This window comes from Ursus arctos, unplaced genomic scaffold (genome assembly GCF_023065955.2).
Source record: "Ursus arctos isolate Adak ecotype North America unplaced genomic scaffold, UrsArc2.0 scaffold_33, whole genome shotgun sequence".
Taxonomy (NCBI): Eukaryota; Metazoa; Chordata; class Mammalia; order Carnivora; family Ursidae; genus Ursus; species Ursus arctos.
This window is the reverse complement of record NW_026623019.1, coordinates 2,222,978-2,240,560: the sequence shown is the minus strand read 5'-3', so window position 1 is coordinate 2,240,560 and position 17,583 is coordinate 2,222,978. Positions and strand designations below refer to the sequence as shown.

General features: G+C 48.5%; 1 protein-coding gene across 1 annotated transcript in view; it reads left to right on the top strand.

Moving 5' to 3' along the window:
• SHC3 (SHC adaptor protein 3) overlaps positions 1–17,138 on the top strand; it is a 100,726-nt gene extending 83,588 nt beyond the window's left edge. The window contains exons 11-12 of the mRNA XM_026519187.4: positions 1,755–2,050; positions 15,143–17,138. Coding sequence (XP_026374972.2) covers positions 1,755–2,050; positions 15,143–15,271 — 425 coding nt within the window. The 3' untranslated portion in view covers positions 15,272–17,138. The remainder of the gene's footprint in view (positions 1–1,754; positions 2,051–15,142) is intronic.
• Positions 17,139–17,583: the final 445 nt, after the last annotated feature.

Here is a 17,583-nt window from a genome sequence, read left to right as displayed (position 1 = left end):
AGAAGTATGAAGCGACTTTCCCAAGATGCAGAGCAAAGTGGTGGCTCTCTGAGCATGTGCTCCAGCTGTAATGTTGTCTCCCAACTGCAATTTGGTACCAGTATTTATGGTCAATTTTCACTGTTTAATTTAGTCAGTTTACCAGTGGCTCCTGGCCCCAGAGCCTGAGGAGAGGTAGATAAGACGAGGTTTGAGAAAAATGAGAACCAGAGCCACCCTTTGTCATCCATCCATTTCTACACCTGCTCCCAAACCAGCGAAGGGGAGACAAGAAGAAGAAAGGGCCCTGGAGAGGGTAATTTCTATTGAAAAGTCTGGAAAAAGAATTAAGCCAGCATTCTGTGTTGTTTCTCTTAAACCACCAGAGCTAAATAATGATGGTGGTGGTGATGGTGCTGCTCCTGGTACTGATGGTAGTAGTGGTGATGGTGATGGTGGTGATTGTGGTGATGGTGATGGTGGTGATGATGGTGATGGTGGTGATGATGATGGTGATGATGGTGATGATGATAATGATGGTGATGATGGTAATGGTGGTGATTATGTGGTAATAAGGGTGATGGTTGTCATGATGGTGGTAATGGTGGTGATGGTGGTGATGATGATGGTGGTGGTGGTGATGATGGTGTAGAAGTGGTATAATACAACCTTTCAACTACTCCAGGTAATCAGGAAAAAAAGGGATAAAAAACAGAAATTCTACTTTTAGGCAATAGTTTAAATCTGCTTTTACTCCCAGATTTGTGAACAATTTAGCAAGTATCAAGATGCCCTGATTTGGGTTTCATTTATTCATCTGACTCCTGCCCATCTTCTACTAACAATTGGTCTCCTTCTAGAGCATTTGTTGAATATTTGTGGGTATGGACTATATCCCAGGAACAATGTTGAACTTAGGGGACATAGTTGTGCTCAAAGAGAACCGTTCCCATTCCCGTGGTGCTGGCATTGTGCTGCTTGGCAACATGGTCCCGTGTCGTCATCATCACACCTTACACTGTGTGGCACCATGTGCATTTTCGAGTGCTTTTCTACATATTACCTCATTTGAAAATGGAGAGTTGAGGTTTCATCAGATGTCCCTGGGGACTTTTTGTGTTGCTGTTGTCTGTTGCCCATGGTGGGAAGTGTACCCTGAAGGACGCACAGTCATGCTCGAGCTCAGAAAGTCACACAGGAGCCTTTTTCCACAGAGGAAACAAGCGAAGGCCAAGGGGAGGTGGCACTCCTAACTGGGGCAAGTCACACAAAAGGCACCCCAAAAATGTCAGTTTACTTCTCTTTTAAAAATATGCCTGGTGCAAGAATTTTGAAACTAACATCTGATGGTTGGGTATAGGTTTTGCGCTAAATCTAACCTTGCGGATTATCTTTCTGTTCATGTTCATTAGCATTGGCAGGTTTTCATTCAGAAGAAAACAGATTTATTAAAAGGGTAGCCGATGTTCCAGAAGAAGTAGATGGCCTGTAACATGCATGGCCTTGTGCAGTGTGCAAAAGTGAAGTCATTCTAACTGGCTAGACAGGATATGCTTGAATCCTTGGCACGAGGCACAGCATCCAGCTGTCTTGGGAAAGCAGACTCATCAAAAAATCATGCCAGGGTTTAGGCTGTGGTGAATATTACCAGCCAGTTGTTTTTCTGTAGGTTTGTTTCAGGCGGAAGTTGCCATGGCATTTCCATCGATCACATTGTGCATTTTGTCCTTTGTTGTTCTTGGGGTTCACTTGTTTCTGGTGATTGTTGTTGACAGAACCTTTTGAAGATGCTCTCAGGAACCAGTCCTTGGGGCCTGTGCTGAGCAAAGCAGCCTCTGTGGAGTGCATCAGCCCCGTCACCCCGAGAGCCCCAGATGCTAAGATGCTGGAGGAGCTAGAAGGGGAGCCTTGGTACCAAGGGGAGATGAGCCGGAAGGAGGCTGAGGGCCTGCTGAAGAAAGATGGGGACTTCCTGGTCAGGAAGAGCGCCACAAACCCAGGCTCCTTCGTCCTCACGGGAATGCACAACGGCCAGGCCAAGCACCTGCTGCTCGTGGACCCGGAAGGCACGGTGAGCAGGGGGCAGGACAAGACCTGCCTCCTTAGAACGGTCTCCCCTTGGTCTCTGAGCTAGATGACCACGCTTTCCCTCCATTAGCCATGCGTGCTGGCTGAGGTCCTGGCGGCCAGTCTTCTGGGACGCGGGAGCCCAGATGCAGAGGGCTTGTAAATTCAGGCCAGAGCGGGGCTCGAGCTTGGAAAATCACGAGGGCCTGGGGTGAAAGATTTAACGCTGATGTCCTTTACAATAAATAAATACAAATTCTGAGAAAGTCTTCCTGTCCAATACATTCTTAGTGGATATGGAAGTGCAAGGGTCCTGGGCTTTCAATATTTACCTCAAGTATCTCCAAAAGTTGAATCACTGAGTTTCTGTTCCTAGAGTATACGCTGTGGTGAGGCCATACATAAAACCCCTATTAATTGGCCTCTTGCTATCCCACTCAGGGAAGTCACGCCTCGTTACAGTGAGTTTGACTGTTCCTGGCAGCACGGTCATGTCTGAAGAGCTCTGTGGGTTTGCCTGAATTTCCCATCTTCCAGCTAACAAAGAGATTTGACTTGATCTTGGCACAGTCCAAGAATTGTTAAGTTTAATAAATATAATGACTTTAACTGAACCATTAAATAAATTCCAGGATTGTTGTTTAAAACCTGTTATCCGGTGAAAACAAAGATGCTGGTAGCATGAACAAATAGTAGCTAAGAGCATTGCCTGCCCTGATTGATGGGTAGGGACGAAGCTTCAGTCTTCGGTTGGACTTGAACGCAATTTAATTTAATTTGGTGGCGGGGCACATGACCTAATTTATGGCTTCAGGTGTCTGCACCTCAGCTCTGTGCATCCTCCACCCCCCGCCCGCACCTGGACAACCCCTCCCTGGGAATGTAATGTGACTCCTTACAACCCACCTTCTTTGGTCATGGGGATTTTTCCCACATAAGTACATTAGGGAAAATGTATACTGTTTGTTTGTGCGTCTTAGAAATTTGCAAACATAATACTGCTCCTCAAACCCCATTTCATTTCTTTGGTTTTTCCTTCTGCACATGTTTTTGAGATCTGTCTGTAGTGCTTTCTGTACACGGAATCGTCCCTTGGCTGGGCTGCTTGGTGTCCCCCGTCTGCGGCCACACGTCACTTGTGGAAATCTCTCGGGAAGGGCTGAAGGCACTAGGAAGCCTCCTGCTTGTTTCCCCACGATGGTCTTTCTGGGGCACATCCCAGGACTGGGGTTTGTGCTCACAGGATATGCGTACAGTTAGTATCACCAGGGGCTTGCGTTTGCTTTCAGAATGGCTGGACTACCAGGGAGGGGGGCAGCAGCCAAGTGTCAGGGTTCCCCCCTCGTCCTCCTCAATGTTGTCCTCCCAGTGTGGTGAATTGGGGGTGGGGGGTGGTGGGGAGGAAAGCGTGTCTCGGTGTTGGCTGTGTTGTCCTTCGACCCCACGTCCACAGGTTCCTCCTGGAAGCATCACGTTCCTGCCTTTCCCCCGCATTTCTCTTCTTAACTTCTCCCTGGACTCTCTTGCTGAGTTTCTCAAACATAGACTCTCCATACGAACTCTCCCATTTTTTCACTATTGGATCATCTTGTCCATGATGTTCTCCACCAAACAAAAGTTTCCCTTTTATAAAGATCTATGGTCTTGAGTTTTAGAGGATTTCCTCACCCGTGGTCACAGACATACCATGTTCTTTATATTTTCTTCGTTTGGCTTTGGAAGCTTTATTTTTCACATTTACGTTTTAATTCTGACTAGAGGTATTTCAAAGATGACCTAAGATAGGGACCCGACATTGTTTAGATCGCCAGGCAGTGAGCCAACGTTGGGTCATACGGATGGTCCTTGTGTTACTCACTCCGCACTCCGCGTGTCCAGCTGTTTCTCGAGTGTCCACCCTGTTCTGTCCAGCTGACCGTTCAGTCCTGGTACAAGTACCACGCCTTTTGGTCATCATGGCTTTGAAACAGGCTTAACACCTTCCTCTTGAAACTCCTTTTTGTATTCTCTGTTGTAGCTGTTCTCAGATCTTTTTTCCTTTTTGTTCTGGTTTTTAGAGTCAGTTTATCTAGGCACCGAAAATGCATGATTTTGGTAGGACTGGCGTTGAATTTACAGAGGAGTTTCAGGGAGCGCTGACACTTTTCAGCATTAAATCATCAAGTCCATTAATATGTCATGAGTCTCTGCTTATTTAGTGTCAAGGTGTCCTTTGTTAGAATTTAAAAATTCTCTCCAGATTGTTCTTGTGCTTGCTTTGTTTCGTTACTTCCTAGAGTGTCTGGTTTCAATGTTGTTGTAAGTGGTGTGTTATTTTGGTTACGTTTTCTCCAGTGATTGCTGCAGGAGAGGAATGTGTTGTGATCTCATGCCCAGAAATCTTGCTGATTGCAGTGGTTTTTCCGGAACGGTGGTCGTGCCATGGCAAACACCGACAGCTGTGTCTCCTGCCTTCCAGCTTCTGACCCTGTGGGATGGTCTCACCTCACCGCGCTCACCGGGTGCCCGTGGGCGTTGACCGGGAGGGGGCGCCCTTGTCTTGTTCCCAGCATGAGTAGGGCTGTTGGAGGCTTTGTTCCATTAAGGATGATGTAAGCTTTTGGTAGACTGTCTTCAAGAGCCGAAAGGATCTTATTCCCTCATTCATTCACTCACTCCCCAACAGTGCACCGAATAGCTACTGAATCCAGGTATTGGTTTTGACACCTGGGCTACAGCCGAGAACCAGTTACAAAACAATTTCTGCTTGTGTGGAATTCGTACGTGTTAATTTCTTAATTACTTTTGTCATATTGGGTTTTATCAAATGCTTCGTGAGCATTGTCTGAAGTAATGCAATAATAATGTGGTCACTTCTTGAGTCTGTGAACGTGGGGATTTGCACAGGCAGGTTTTCTGATGCTACGTCCCGGCATGAGCCCTGCTTCGTCCTGACATAGCCTTCAGGAGCTGCGTTGCTGGGTTTGGGGATCTAACACTAACTTTCGGATGTCTCCATTGGTGCTTCCTGAGGCCGTCTTCACTGTCTTTGCTGCCTTTACCGTGTGCTACTCATCTGGTCGGGGTGTCAACATTATAGGGCTCTGTTCACCTCTTACAACAAGCTAGGTTCACTCTGGATCAGAGAAGCCTTCCCTCCCCGTCGCATCTCATAGAATCCCCCAGACAGCCCCGATTTCCGCACAGTGATTTATTTTGACCTTGAAGCCCTTCTCACAAACCACTCATTTATTTGTTAACCTGCTTATTGGTTTTCCCCACTAGACTGTCACCTCTGTGAGGGGAGCAGCCTTAGTCACCGCATTACCCCAGCACATAGAACAGTGCTGGGCACATCGTGGGTAGTCGACATGCACGTGGCCAGTGAAGGCTCAGAGGGACGTGGGGCTTTCTCGGGAGCTGAGAGCCCCAGAGACCACGTGGTGCTAAGGGGCCCCGCTGCTGATGGGAGTGTCTGTCTAGAATCCGTGCAGAGTGATTCCCATTTGCAAGGGCTCCTGCTAAGGCATCTCTGTTGTCTGAAAGAAAATACCAAGCAATTCTGTGAAAATATAAAGATTGTCGTTGAAACTTTTAGGTATTTTTTAAAGATGAGAAGTTCGCAATTTACCTAAATTATACCGTCTCATAGAGCAAAGACAGTCAATGTTTTATGTACTCGGTCCTTATAGACGAAAGGACGATTAAGGAAAGACAGGTAGGACCACTACTCTACACACGCACGCGGGGGGCAGGGCAGTGCAGACGGTGAGGGGAGCCAGGCTGCGGCCATGAGCTCGCAGGTGTTCGAGCAAGTCACGACCCCAGGCTATGCTGTCCACACGGCTTTAATTTCGGAGGAGAAATGTGTAGTGCCGCTGAGAAAATCTGTAAGTCCCACCTCCTAATAACTGTTCCTTTGGGAGGCTTTTTGCTGGATCTGTTGATCCTGTTTAATTGATCCAGTGAAGGAAGGCTTCAGCTGAGAACGACGTAGTCACAAATGCAATGTCGCTTCCTTGCTGTTAGGACACCAAAATAGACGATGAACACATTCTCTTCAATATTTATTCATCTGATTTTCATGGTAATTGGTTGGTCCCTGACTATAAAGGGGGAAACTTGGCAGAACAGATTACTCAGAGAAATAAGGATGCAAAACAGTTCTGAGTCTAAATTTACTGCCGAGTACACCAACCTGGGTGCCTTCGCACTGCACACTGATGGTGCAAGACGGGGGCTCCTGGGGTCGCTGGAACCTCGGGGGATGAGGAGGGCGGGGTCGGGGCTCCTGAGCTCCTGGGCAGCTGTGGGACCGCATGGGCCGTGGCTGGCTCCAGCTCTGCAGGAGCAGCTCCGGAGATGGAGTCTGGAGAGCTGCTTTTTTCTGCAACATCTTCACCGTCGTTCAGTCAGACCTCTCGAGTCTAAGATATTCTCTGAGGCCCCTGTCCCGGATTCATCCCTTTGGCTGGAGGGGCCGGTAGAGCGGGGGCAGGGGGGGGGGGGGGCACGTGCTTGCATTTGAATGAGCCAGGGCTGGCCCACCTGCACCCATGGCTGGTGTTCCGTGGACTTCCCAGACGTGGTCTCAGGGTGTGGCACCTTTGAAAAGCACAAGTCGGGCTTTGCCTTCCGGAAATCACAAAACAATGGCAACCGTCCAACACCCCACGTTTATTAGGATTTTATTTTATTCTGAGAGTAATGAAGAAAACAAATTGCCCCATCCCACCACTTGAGAAAAAGCCTTGTTATTTTAAAATTCCCTTTGTCTCAGGCAGACTAGGCTGTGCTGAATTAACAAATGACGTGGGACGTCTCACTGGTTCGAGCTGCCGGTGTGTGTCAGGAGCTCTCCTGCCCCTTGGGTCCTTGGTTGGGTGATTCAGGTCCTGGGGGGGGCCTCCGTCTCCCGGGTCCGCCTTGTCAACCCGGGGGCTCCAAAGAGAAGAGAGGAGTGGAGAGAGCGGGGCTGTCAGTGGCCTCGCTGGGGACTCTTCAGCTCACACAGACCTGACTGCAGGAGACACGAGAGCCGTGCAAGGTGCCTGGTGGGGTAGGGCCATCGTGTCTTTTAACTTCATGTCGACATAACACCTGCAAAGTGTAACCGAGCAAGAAGTCATGGAGGCTTGGATGGGAAGTGACAGCCCGGGCGGCTCACCCCGTCAGATCCGGATCCCGAGCAGCAGGTGCAGACAGACTCTGTCTTTGGGTGCCGTTATCTTACACTGTCAATTCTTGATGTTCCGTCTGAAAATGAAAGGCTAGCTCGTTTTTCAATTTTTGACGGGTGTTTCCGTTGTTCCAGGTCTTCTCTGTTTCTGCACATAGACCGAGGCTGTGTTGCTCCAACAGCCTCCGTCCCTTCCGTCCTGCCTGCTCTTCCTCCCGCTCTGTCTCTGTCTTCCGCACCTTCGGTGTTTCCTGAATGCACAGATGTAGAGACAAAGGAGTAACGACCTCCCAACGTAGCTATCACTGGCTGCAAAGTTGACCAGTACTGACCTGATCTCGCTTCGCCCCATCTATCTGGGGGAGGGAGGATATCTTCTGAAAGTGCAGTACAGCTTCTTCTCCGGGATGATCTGAGGCTACCTCACTCAAATGCCCCATCACCCTGGGTACTGCAATGCGAGCGTCGTGCACTCGGGGCCGGGGTCCTGTGCCGCCACCAGAACTGGGTCTTCAGCCCAATGCGCCACTGCCGCCTGCTCCTGCAGACCCCCTTCCTGCCCCCCAGCAGCCCCAGGAAGTGGCATTTGCGAACGTTCACTTGGAAGCTGGACGAAGGGGGGCACTGGACCGGCTTCTCCCCTTCGGACTCTCCCCTTCTCTTGTAATTATTAAATACTTGGGGGGAGGCATCGTGCAGCTACGGAAATACCCTCTTCCCAACCAGACTTCACCCTGTTCATGAACTCGTTTTTATCCGTGTGGTTCATGGCTCCCTGTGTGGTTTAGTGGGTTAGTGCCGGCTGCTCTATTCGCGTCCTGCACCTTCGCGTGGGTTCCGGTGTCCCTCTGACACGGCCTTGTTTTTTTGCACCTTCCTCCTTCACACACCCAGCAGTATGACAGCGTCGTCTTCCTCCGCTGCAGCCCTGCAATCAGCCACTTTTCCGAAGGAACCCCGGCCTGGTTCTTCCTCACGTTGAGGGCGGGGCTGCTCCTGCAGCTCGAGACGGACAGATTGGTGCAGACACGGGTGTGCGTGCACACCGGCACGCGTACATATCTGTGTCCATTTCTGTGTCTCTGTGTGTTAGAAATCGTATGTTCACAACAATTCTTCCAATCCCAGTCTGATATCACAGAGTTCATCCGACTTTTTTCTTTTTCTACATTTGTAACTCTCTTCTCCAGCAACGAGAAGCCTGACCCCTCAGCCTTAGTGTTTTCACCTGTTTGGTTAACTCTCCTGTACAACACGCCCCCCCAACAGCCGCTGCCCCTCCCCTTGTGGACGCCGCCCTCACCCTGTGGGGGCACCAGCTTCCCTGCCCGGCTGTTCCCCGTGGGCTCCCTGTCCCCCTGAGCATGCTCTGACCGCCCCTTCCCAGCCCTGATGCCCACAAGGGCTGCCCACCCCTGCCTGGCACCACTGCCTCTGACACCCCACACCTGTCTCAAGGCATGCTCCTGACTCCGCCCAGACGCCAGTCTCCCGTGGGGGCAACTGGGACCACCTCCAACCCAAGCACAGACATCTGTCTACCTCCTTGGCGTTTGGACTGGTCGTTCATTCAGAAAGGAAAGGCAATGGAGAGCAAGGGGAGGGAGGAGCTTTCCAGAGCATTTGATAGCATATCCAGGCATCCTGCCGTCCCTCTGGTGAATACTTCAGCATGGTCTCCTCCAACAACAACACGACATCATTGTTATAGCCGGCGAAACTAAAGATAGTTACTCAACATATTCAAATTTCCCTGAGTATCTCAAAGATGTTCTTTGTATAGTACGTTTGTTGGAATCAGAATTCCAACGTGGTCCAAGTGGTGCATCTTACTCCAGTTTCCTTCCGTCTCCCCTGACACCAGTGATTTGTTTGCGCGACTAGACATGTATTTGTCTGTAGAATATCCCACATTATGATTTGGGTTGTTGTGTCCCCTGTGGCTTCATTTCCCTGCTTCTCTGACCCCCAGATTTTCTACCAACTGATAGACTCTGAGGCTTTAAAAACAGCCTCAGGGGGATATAATTCACACACACAGCCATTTGAAGTGTAGGATTCAGTGCTCGTTAGTATATTCACAGATGTGTGCCTCCGTCACCGCAGTCGATCTGGAACACGATTATCCCCTGCAAGAGGAACGCGACAGGGTTCGGCCGCCACCTCGCCAGCCTCCCAGCCCCTAGTCCTTTAGTCTCCCCGGGTTCTCCCTTCTGGACTTCCCTCTGAATAGGATCACATAAATATGTAGACTTTTGCACCTAACCTCTTGTCCTGAGTGTAGTGTTTTCCAGGCTCGTGCACGTTGTGGCACGTGTCAGCAGCTCATTCCTTCCTGTGGCCAAATAATGTTCCACCTACGGACAGACCACGTTTACTTGTGACGGGTCTGCTGATGGATGTTTGGCTGTTACGAACAACACTGTTGCCAACACGGTGTCCACGTTTCTGTGGGGACGTATGTGTCCATTCCTGTTGGATCTATACCTTGGAGTGCCTTTGTTGGGTCGTAGGGTAACTCTATAATCTGTCACTCGAGGAACTGTCAGATGGTTTTTCAAAGCAGCTGCACCATTTTCTGTTCCAACTTACAGCGTGCGAGGGCTCCAATTTCTCTCTGCTGCTCCTACCCTTGTCATTGTCCGGTGTTTCGATTCTGTCGTCTTTGTGGGTGGGAAGTGGTACACCATTGTGATTTTCACTTGTGTTTCTCCCTGATGATTAATAATGTCAAGCATCTTTTCAGGTGCTTATTGGCTTTTTATGCATCTTCTTTGGAGAAATGTCTATTCACATCCTTTGTTAGTTTTTTTTCTTTCTTCTTTTCAAATTTTTTATTGGGGTAAAATACATATAACATAGAATTTACCACCAAAACCAGTGCTGAGTGTAGAGTCCACTGGTATGGATACAACTGTCCCCATCAGCTGTCTCCAGAACGTTCCTCATCTTGCAAAACTGAAACTCTGTCCCCATTAAATAACTCCCTGTCCCCTCCACCCCCAGCACCAGGCATCCGCTGTTATACTTTCCGTCTCTATAAATTTGACTCCTCTGAGGACCTCATGTGAGTGGCATCACACAGCATTTGTCCTTTTGTGCCTGGCCCATTTCACTCGGCATAGTGCCCTCAGGTATCAGATCTCCTTCCTTTTCAAGACTGCGTGTGGTTCCATCATGTGGATGGACCACACTTTGCTTACCCGCTCAGCAGTCGTTGCATGCGTGTGTTGCTGCCACATTTTAACTATTGTGGAAAACATGGCTGTTAACAAAATATACAGATATCTGAGACTCTGCTTTAACTTTTCAGGTAGCCTCCTAGAAGTGGAATTGTTGAGTCATATGATAATCCATTAACAAACATTTTTTGAGAAACCATCAGTTTACAGTGACTGCACCATTTTACCTTCTCACCGACAGTACACGAGGGTTCCGATTTCTCCGCATCCTTGACCACACTTGCTGTTTTCTGGTTTTTGGACAGTAGCCATCCTAATGAGATGATATTGTAGTTTTGATCTGCATTTCCCTGGTGATGAGTGACATTGAACATGTTTTCCTGTGCTGCTTGATCATATGTAGATCTCCTTTGAAGAAATGTCAGTTCGAGTTCTTTGCCCATTTTTTGAATCAGGTTGTTTGTTTTTTTATTGTTGAGTTTTAGGAGAACTTTATATATTCTGGCTATTAATCCCTTATCAGACGGGATGCACAATTTATAAATTTATCCCCCCATTCTGTGGGTTGCCTTTGTACTCTGTTGATAGTTCTTTTAATGCACAAAACTTTACAATTTTCATGACACCCAATTTGTCTGGTTTTTCTTTTGTTGTACCATATCTAAGAAACCATTGCAAATTCAATGTCTTGAAGTGTTTGCCCTGTGTTTTCTTCTAAGAATTTTAGGTTTTACATTTAGGTCTTTGATCCATTTTGAGTTAATTTTTGCACGTGGCATTAGCTCTGGATACTTCATTCTTTTATATGTGGATCCAGTCTTCCCAGCACCATTTGCTGAAAAGATTGTCCCTTTCCTGTTGAATGGTCCTGATACCACAGTAAAAAATCACTTGACCATATATGCTGGAGTTCATTTCTAAGCCTTCTGATCTTTTCCACTGGCTTATATGCCTGTCTTTATATCCATTCCACACTGTTTCAGTTTCGGAATTGGGAAGTGCAAGTACTCCAACTTTGTCAAATTTGTTGGTCTTTTCAAAGAACGAGCTTTTGGTTTCATTGATTTTCTGTATTCCCATTCTCTGTTTATCTCTGCTTTGATCTTTATGATGTCCTTTCTCCTGCTTGCTGCAGGATTAATGTGCTTCCTTTTTTTAGTGTCTTAAGGTGGGAGGTTAGGTTATTTGTGAGTTTCTAAATTTTCCTCCTGCTGTTGGGGAAAATGAGTGCTCGTGTGGGACAAGGTATTGATTAGAAGGGTGTAAGCAATTGGCATACAAGGTCGCAAGGTTGACTCTTGGCATTGTAGCCCCTGGGGCCTGATGCGAGCCTGGCATTGTCTGGTACTGTGTCCATTGGGTCTAGGAAGGACATGAACTTCACCCTAATTTCAAATCTGGGGGAGGCCAGGCAATGTGGCAGAGTGGGTCTGTATCCCACTTGAGTTAGTGGTATTTGGGCTGGAGCCTTTGGGGGTGGAGTGTCTACAGGTGGATCCAGCCCAAGCTGAGACATTAGACAAAGGGCAGCAGGTCTGAGTATGCAGCCTGTTCCAATGGAACCAGATTTTAATCAGGAAACATCTCTGTCTGATGGCTTTGCCCGAGCCAGCATGTGACCTTTCGGAAGAGAACAGATATAATCATTCTGTCGTGTGTGGAGTGTACTTGTTAATGTACAATCTCTAAACAGTATTTCTGGGTACTGCTGGGCACCTACTTTAAATGTTCCCAGGCAACTCGAGCCCGCCATACCTAAAGCAAAAGGTATGGGCCCCACCCCCTTGCCCACTGCCCTGTAGATTCCTTCCCCTGGCTCGCCCTACCCCCGAGCCTCAGCCATCAGCACCTTGCTTCTCACGCATGTTTAGTTTTATAAGAAACCACCAAACCAACGTCCAAAGTGGCTTTGGGCCACTCTACAGTCCCACCAGCAGTGAGGAGAGCTCCAGCTGCCACATGTGAGGTTGTTGGTGTTCTGGATTTTGGCCATTCTGAAAGGTCTGTAGTGGTGTCTTATTTTAATTTGTGTTTCCCTGATGACGTGTGATACAGAGTACCTTCCCATGTGCTTATTCGCCATCAGTATGTCTTCTTCGGTGAGATCTGGTTGTTTGTTTTCTTATTGTTAGTGTTAAGAGTTCTTTGTATGTTTTGGATACCAGTGCATTGTGATGTGTCTTCAGCAAATATCTCCTTCCAGTCTGTGGCTCTCCTTCTCACTCTCTTGACTGTGTCACTTGTGGAGCAGAAGTTTTTAATTTTAATGAAGTTTATCTTAGTATTTCTTTCATTCATGAATCAGGCCTTTGATGTCGTATCTAAAAAGTCATCACCAAAACCCACGGTCACCTAAGCTTCCCCCTGCGTTATCTTGTAGGAGTTCTACAGTTTCACATTTTACATTTAGTTCTGTGATCCATTTTGAGTTCGTTTTAGTGAAGGGCGTAAGGTCTGGTCTAGGCTCTTTTTTTTTTTTTTCTTCGCGTGTGGACATCCAGTTGTTCCAGCACCATTTGTTGAAAATGCTATCTTTGCCTTTTATTTCCTTTTTTTATCTTATTGCATAACTAGGACGTCCACTGTGGTGTTGAAAAAGAGTGTGAGACCGGACATCCTGGCCTTGTTCAAGTTTCTCGTCATGAAGGAGGATGTTAGTGGTAGGATTTTTATAGATGTCTTTATCAAGTGGAGGAAGTTCTCCCTGTATTCCTGGTTTACTGAGAGTTTTTATCAGGAATTGGTTGAATTTGGTTAAATGCCTTTTCTGTATCTATTGATATGATCATGCAGTTTTTTGTCGTTAGGCCTAATGATGTGAAGGATTATGTTAATTGATTTCCGAATATAGAAGCAGCCTTGCATATGCAGGACACACCCCACTCGGTCATGGTGTGTAATTCTTTCTAATCATTGTTGGATTCAATTTGCTAATGTTTTATTGAGGATTTTTGCATCTGTGTTCATAAGAGATGTTGGTCTGTAGTTCTCTTTCCCTGTGTCTTTGTCTGCTTTTGATATTAGAGTAAAACTGGCTTCATTGAGTGAGTTAAGTAGTATTCCCTCTGCTTCTGTTTCCTGAGTGAGATTGTAGGGACTTGGTACAATTTCTTCTTTAAGTGTTCTGTAGAACTCACCAATGAGTCCATCTAGGCCTGGTGCTTTCTGTGTTGGCAGATTATTAATGATTGATTCAGTTTTTTAAATAGACACAGTCTTATTCAGACCATCTATTTCTTCTTGTAAGAGTTTTAGGAGGTTGTGTCTTGCAAGAAATGGGTCCATTTTTATCTGAGTTATCAAATTTGTGGGCCTAGAGCTGTTTCTAGTATTCCTTTATTATCCTTTTAATGTCCACAAGATCCATAGTGATGACCCTTCTTTCATTTCTGATATTAGGGATTTGTGTCCTCTCTCATTTTGTCTTAGCCTGGCTGCAGGCTTATTAATTTTTATTCACCTTTTTGAAGGACCAGCTTTGAGATCATCGATTTCTCTATTGATTTCCTGTTTCCAATGCCATTGGTTTCTACTCTAATTTTTTATTCTTTCTCTAGTTTCCGAAGGTAAAAGCTTAGATTATTAGTTTCAGATCTTTCTTCTTTTCTGAACCACGGAGTAGGGGGGTCCCTAGAGATAGCTCTGTGGGCTGCAAGTTCTCTGGGCAGGAGCCAGACCGCAGTTTCAGCAAATATTTGTGGGAATGGAGTAAACTGGCCTACTTCTTTGGGCAGTAAATTTATATCATTCACCTCTCCTGTGTGCCTTTGTTTGCATGTGTGTGTTTACGGCAGCCAGCCTACGTACTCTGAAGATGCCGACCAGTGGGCTCTCAGCCTGGGCAACATGTTGGAATCACGGGGTTTTTGTGAAACGCTCTGGTGGCCGAGCCCCATCCCGAGCTCCTGGTGGAGTTGGCCTGGGGCTTACTGAGCACAGTCAGGTGGTTTGGGTGTGAGCCCAGGTTGACACTACTGTCCCAAACACCTCCCTGTCATCAATCCTCATTCACCCCTGTTGCCCCAGAACTTAAATGAGTCTTAATTGCTAAGAAGTGGGAAAAAGAAGTCCAAGTCAAGGCAACACCCCAAGAGTAGTCTCAAGCTGAGCTCCTAGTGCCCCTCACCTCTAAGAAAGGGCCTGCCCATGTCACCCCAGGTGCAGGGGGATCATGTCCAGAACAGACTGGGAGACTGCTCTGGGCTGGGCCTCATCTGCCTTCTTCATTGGTCTGCACTGGGAGTGTAGCAGCTCAGGGACCAGGGCATAGGCCCAGTGAACGGAGGGAAGTGTGGACCTCCCCCCACATCCCCACCCCACCCCAGGTGTTCACTTGTTCGGGAGAAGCTGGTGGGCAGGCACTACAAGGCTCCAGAGCCACGCGGCCAGCAGTGTCTGCACCCCAGACAGGCTCACACTCCGGTGGCAGAGATGGAAGAGTAGCGTGGATTCCCTGCTGCCGGGAGTGCAGGGCAGGCAGACAGATACTTCAGGGACAGGAGGGGAGCAGGGGAGAAACGGCTAGCAGCGGGGGGGTGGGGGGTGCCCAGGGTGGTTGCTGAAGGTGGGTGACAGATGACCGGCTGAACTGACCGGCTGGTGACAATGACAGGGGACTTTGCAGACATGTCTCTAAGAGTGTGGGGGCCCTGGGAAGGCGCTGCTCAGGTTCCCATGGTCTGGCTGGCTCTGAGCATGTGCGTTCTCTCTCGTCTGCCTGTGTGTCATGCTTTCCTGCCCTCTGTGTCCCTCCCAGGTCCGGACGAAAGACAGGGTCTTTGACAGCATCAGCCACCTCATCAACCACCACCTGGAGAACAGCGTGCCCATCGTCTCCGCCGGAAGCGAGCTCTGCCTGCAGCAGCCGGTGGAGAAGACCCTGTGACCAGCCAGCCGCCCTGTCCTGACCCTGCACCAGTGGTCAGGAGTCCCGGTTCTTCCCGGAAGATGGGTATGGGGGCTCCGGAAACTCGGGCTGCTGCCCATGGGCTCAGAACCTCGTCCAGATGTCCCAGGAGGAAGGTGTCCATCAAGTGCAAGTTTCATAAACTTGTTCTTATTTTCTCATGTGCATATTAAAGGTGTACATACGTATACATCCTGTACAAATTATCCCTCTATATTTATATTTTTTAAGACTAAGAAAGATGTAAGACTAATGTTCTGTGCTGTACGTTTTTAATGGAAAAAAAAGTTTGACTGTAGTTGTCCGGGCAAAAATTTAATTCATCTGACCCATTCTACTGAGAAATTCCACTAGGAAGCTGTTACCTGTGGTTTTATCTGATAAGCACCACGTGGGGAAGAGAAGCAAGCAGGAGGGCGGGGAATCAACGAGGAGTTGTAGCGGAAGAAGGCACGATGCTCCCCAGAGCGGTTTCGCTCTGCACGTAACACTCCGTGACCTGCTGGTCCTGGTGGCCGCCACTCCCAGTCGCCGGTGCCCCTTCTTCTGTGATGCCACCTCCCCCGGCTGTCGGCTTCACACCTGTGCGCTCAGGGCACCAGACGGCTGGTGTAGCCGCACTAAGGAGCAGGTGACGCCCCAGCTGTTCGGGGGGTGTCCAGCACAGGAATGCTGTCCGCCTTGACGGCTGCTGTCCAGGTGTCTGTTTGACAGACATGACACAAAGTGAGCGTCAGTGACAAGACCTTGACTGGCACACGCTTCCCTTGTTCTCCTCTGTAGGATGACAAACCAGTACGTGTGGGGGGCTGGTGGGGGCCAGGTCTTGGTTTCTGTGTCCTTCTAGCCAATACGCTGATCGCAGGCTGCTGGGGTCGCTGCTAGGCAATTGCACCCACCCGCTTACACCCAGTAGAGAAAAATGCATGTGCACGCCCTGCACTGGAGGCAGACGCCGACACGCGTGCTCGGTCCTGGAGACATTGGCACGGCCGTTGCTCCTGCTCCACGCTTGCCTCAGGCTGGGGACCCAGGAGTTTGGAGAATCGGCTTGAGGGTTTGCTTCTCGAGTGCTGGCGTGGGTAAAGTGGCTGGCTGTCTCTGCAACAGATTTCCCAGTTGCTCCTTGGAAAGGGCCCATGATTTCTTCCTGGATCATTTGGGGCCAGCGGGCAATGTTTCCAACTTTTAAAAAACACCTGGGTTGAGGTTACCTTGTGATTTAACCCATGCCGTCTTAAAAGCTAGAAGGATTAACCTGTTGTTTGGCTCCTCTCATGGGTGCCACAGCCAAGGCTCCCGTCCAGTGTCGTCCCACAGCCCGGACAGCCCGCGGCGGCCCTGGATTAGGGCAGCGGGACTTTCAGCACACTGACGGTAGGGCAGGAGTAAATTTGATGCTTCAGAAATGAGGAGCTAAGGCTGGATTTTAAAAATTCTGAAGAGGAATGATGCTGCAAAGTTCTAATGCTGAATGAGCCCCATTTCTGTTTTCAGGGTGTGGGTATGTGTCCAGGAGGAAGATGGGGTGGAGTTCGTGGGTGAGGATGGGTTGGGCAGGTCTGAAGATTTGTGTGGAGTCTTCTTAGGAGTTTTTGTCCTTTGAGGGTCCAGTGAATCCAAGAAGACAGTGGCTTTGATCTTCTAGAATGTTCTGCCATGAATTAGAACTAATGTAGGACCACCCGCCTCTTCCTGGAGTGGCTCTGGTTTCAGTCGCAGTATGGATACCCCATTCTACACCCAAAAGCAGTGGGAGCTGAACGGGGCTGGGGCAGCAGCCGATTTGGGGGGGCGTCTGTGGGAACCACCCTGTGCCCCGTTGCCTGGAGCCCTGCAGCCCTGCAGACATACATAGAGGTTCATCCCTGTATGCGAATGTCCACACATATAAAAAATGAATAAAATGACTTTTCTGTGGACAGCCCGCGATGCCCCACTGGGTAATCTTAAGGGCACGGCCCCAAATGCTAATGTTTAAGGGCAAAGTAGGAAAGGCTAGTTGAGGACCCTGAGCCCCTGGACAGCTGACCTGCTTTCCTTCCCTCCTGGGACGTGAGAAATGGTCCTCTGCTCTCTGCTGTGCAGTCAGCGTTTATCTCAGTGGTGATAAGCAACATACATCATGTTTTTTTGCATGAGAATTAATTTAGAAAATTAGAAATATTGGGGGGAGATCAAATTTTGTTTCGATATTAATTCAAAATATGTATTTTTAAGTTCAGATTCCAGGGTCGCTTACAACACGACAGGGCCAGGGGGAAACCTCTCCCCTCTCGCCGCCGGGGCAG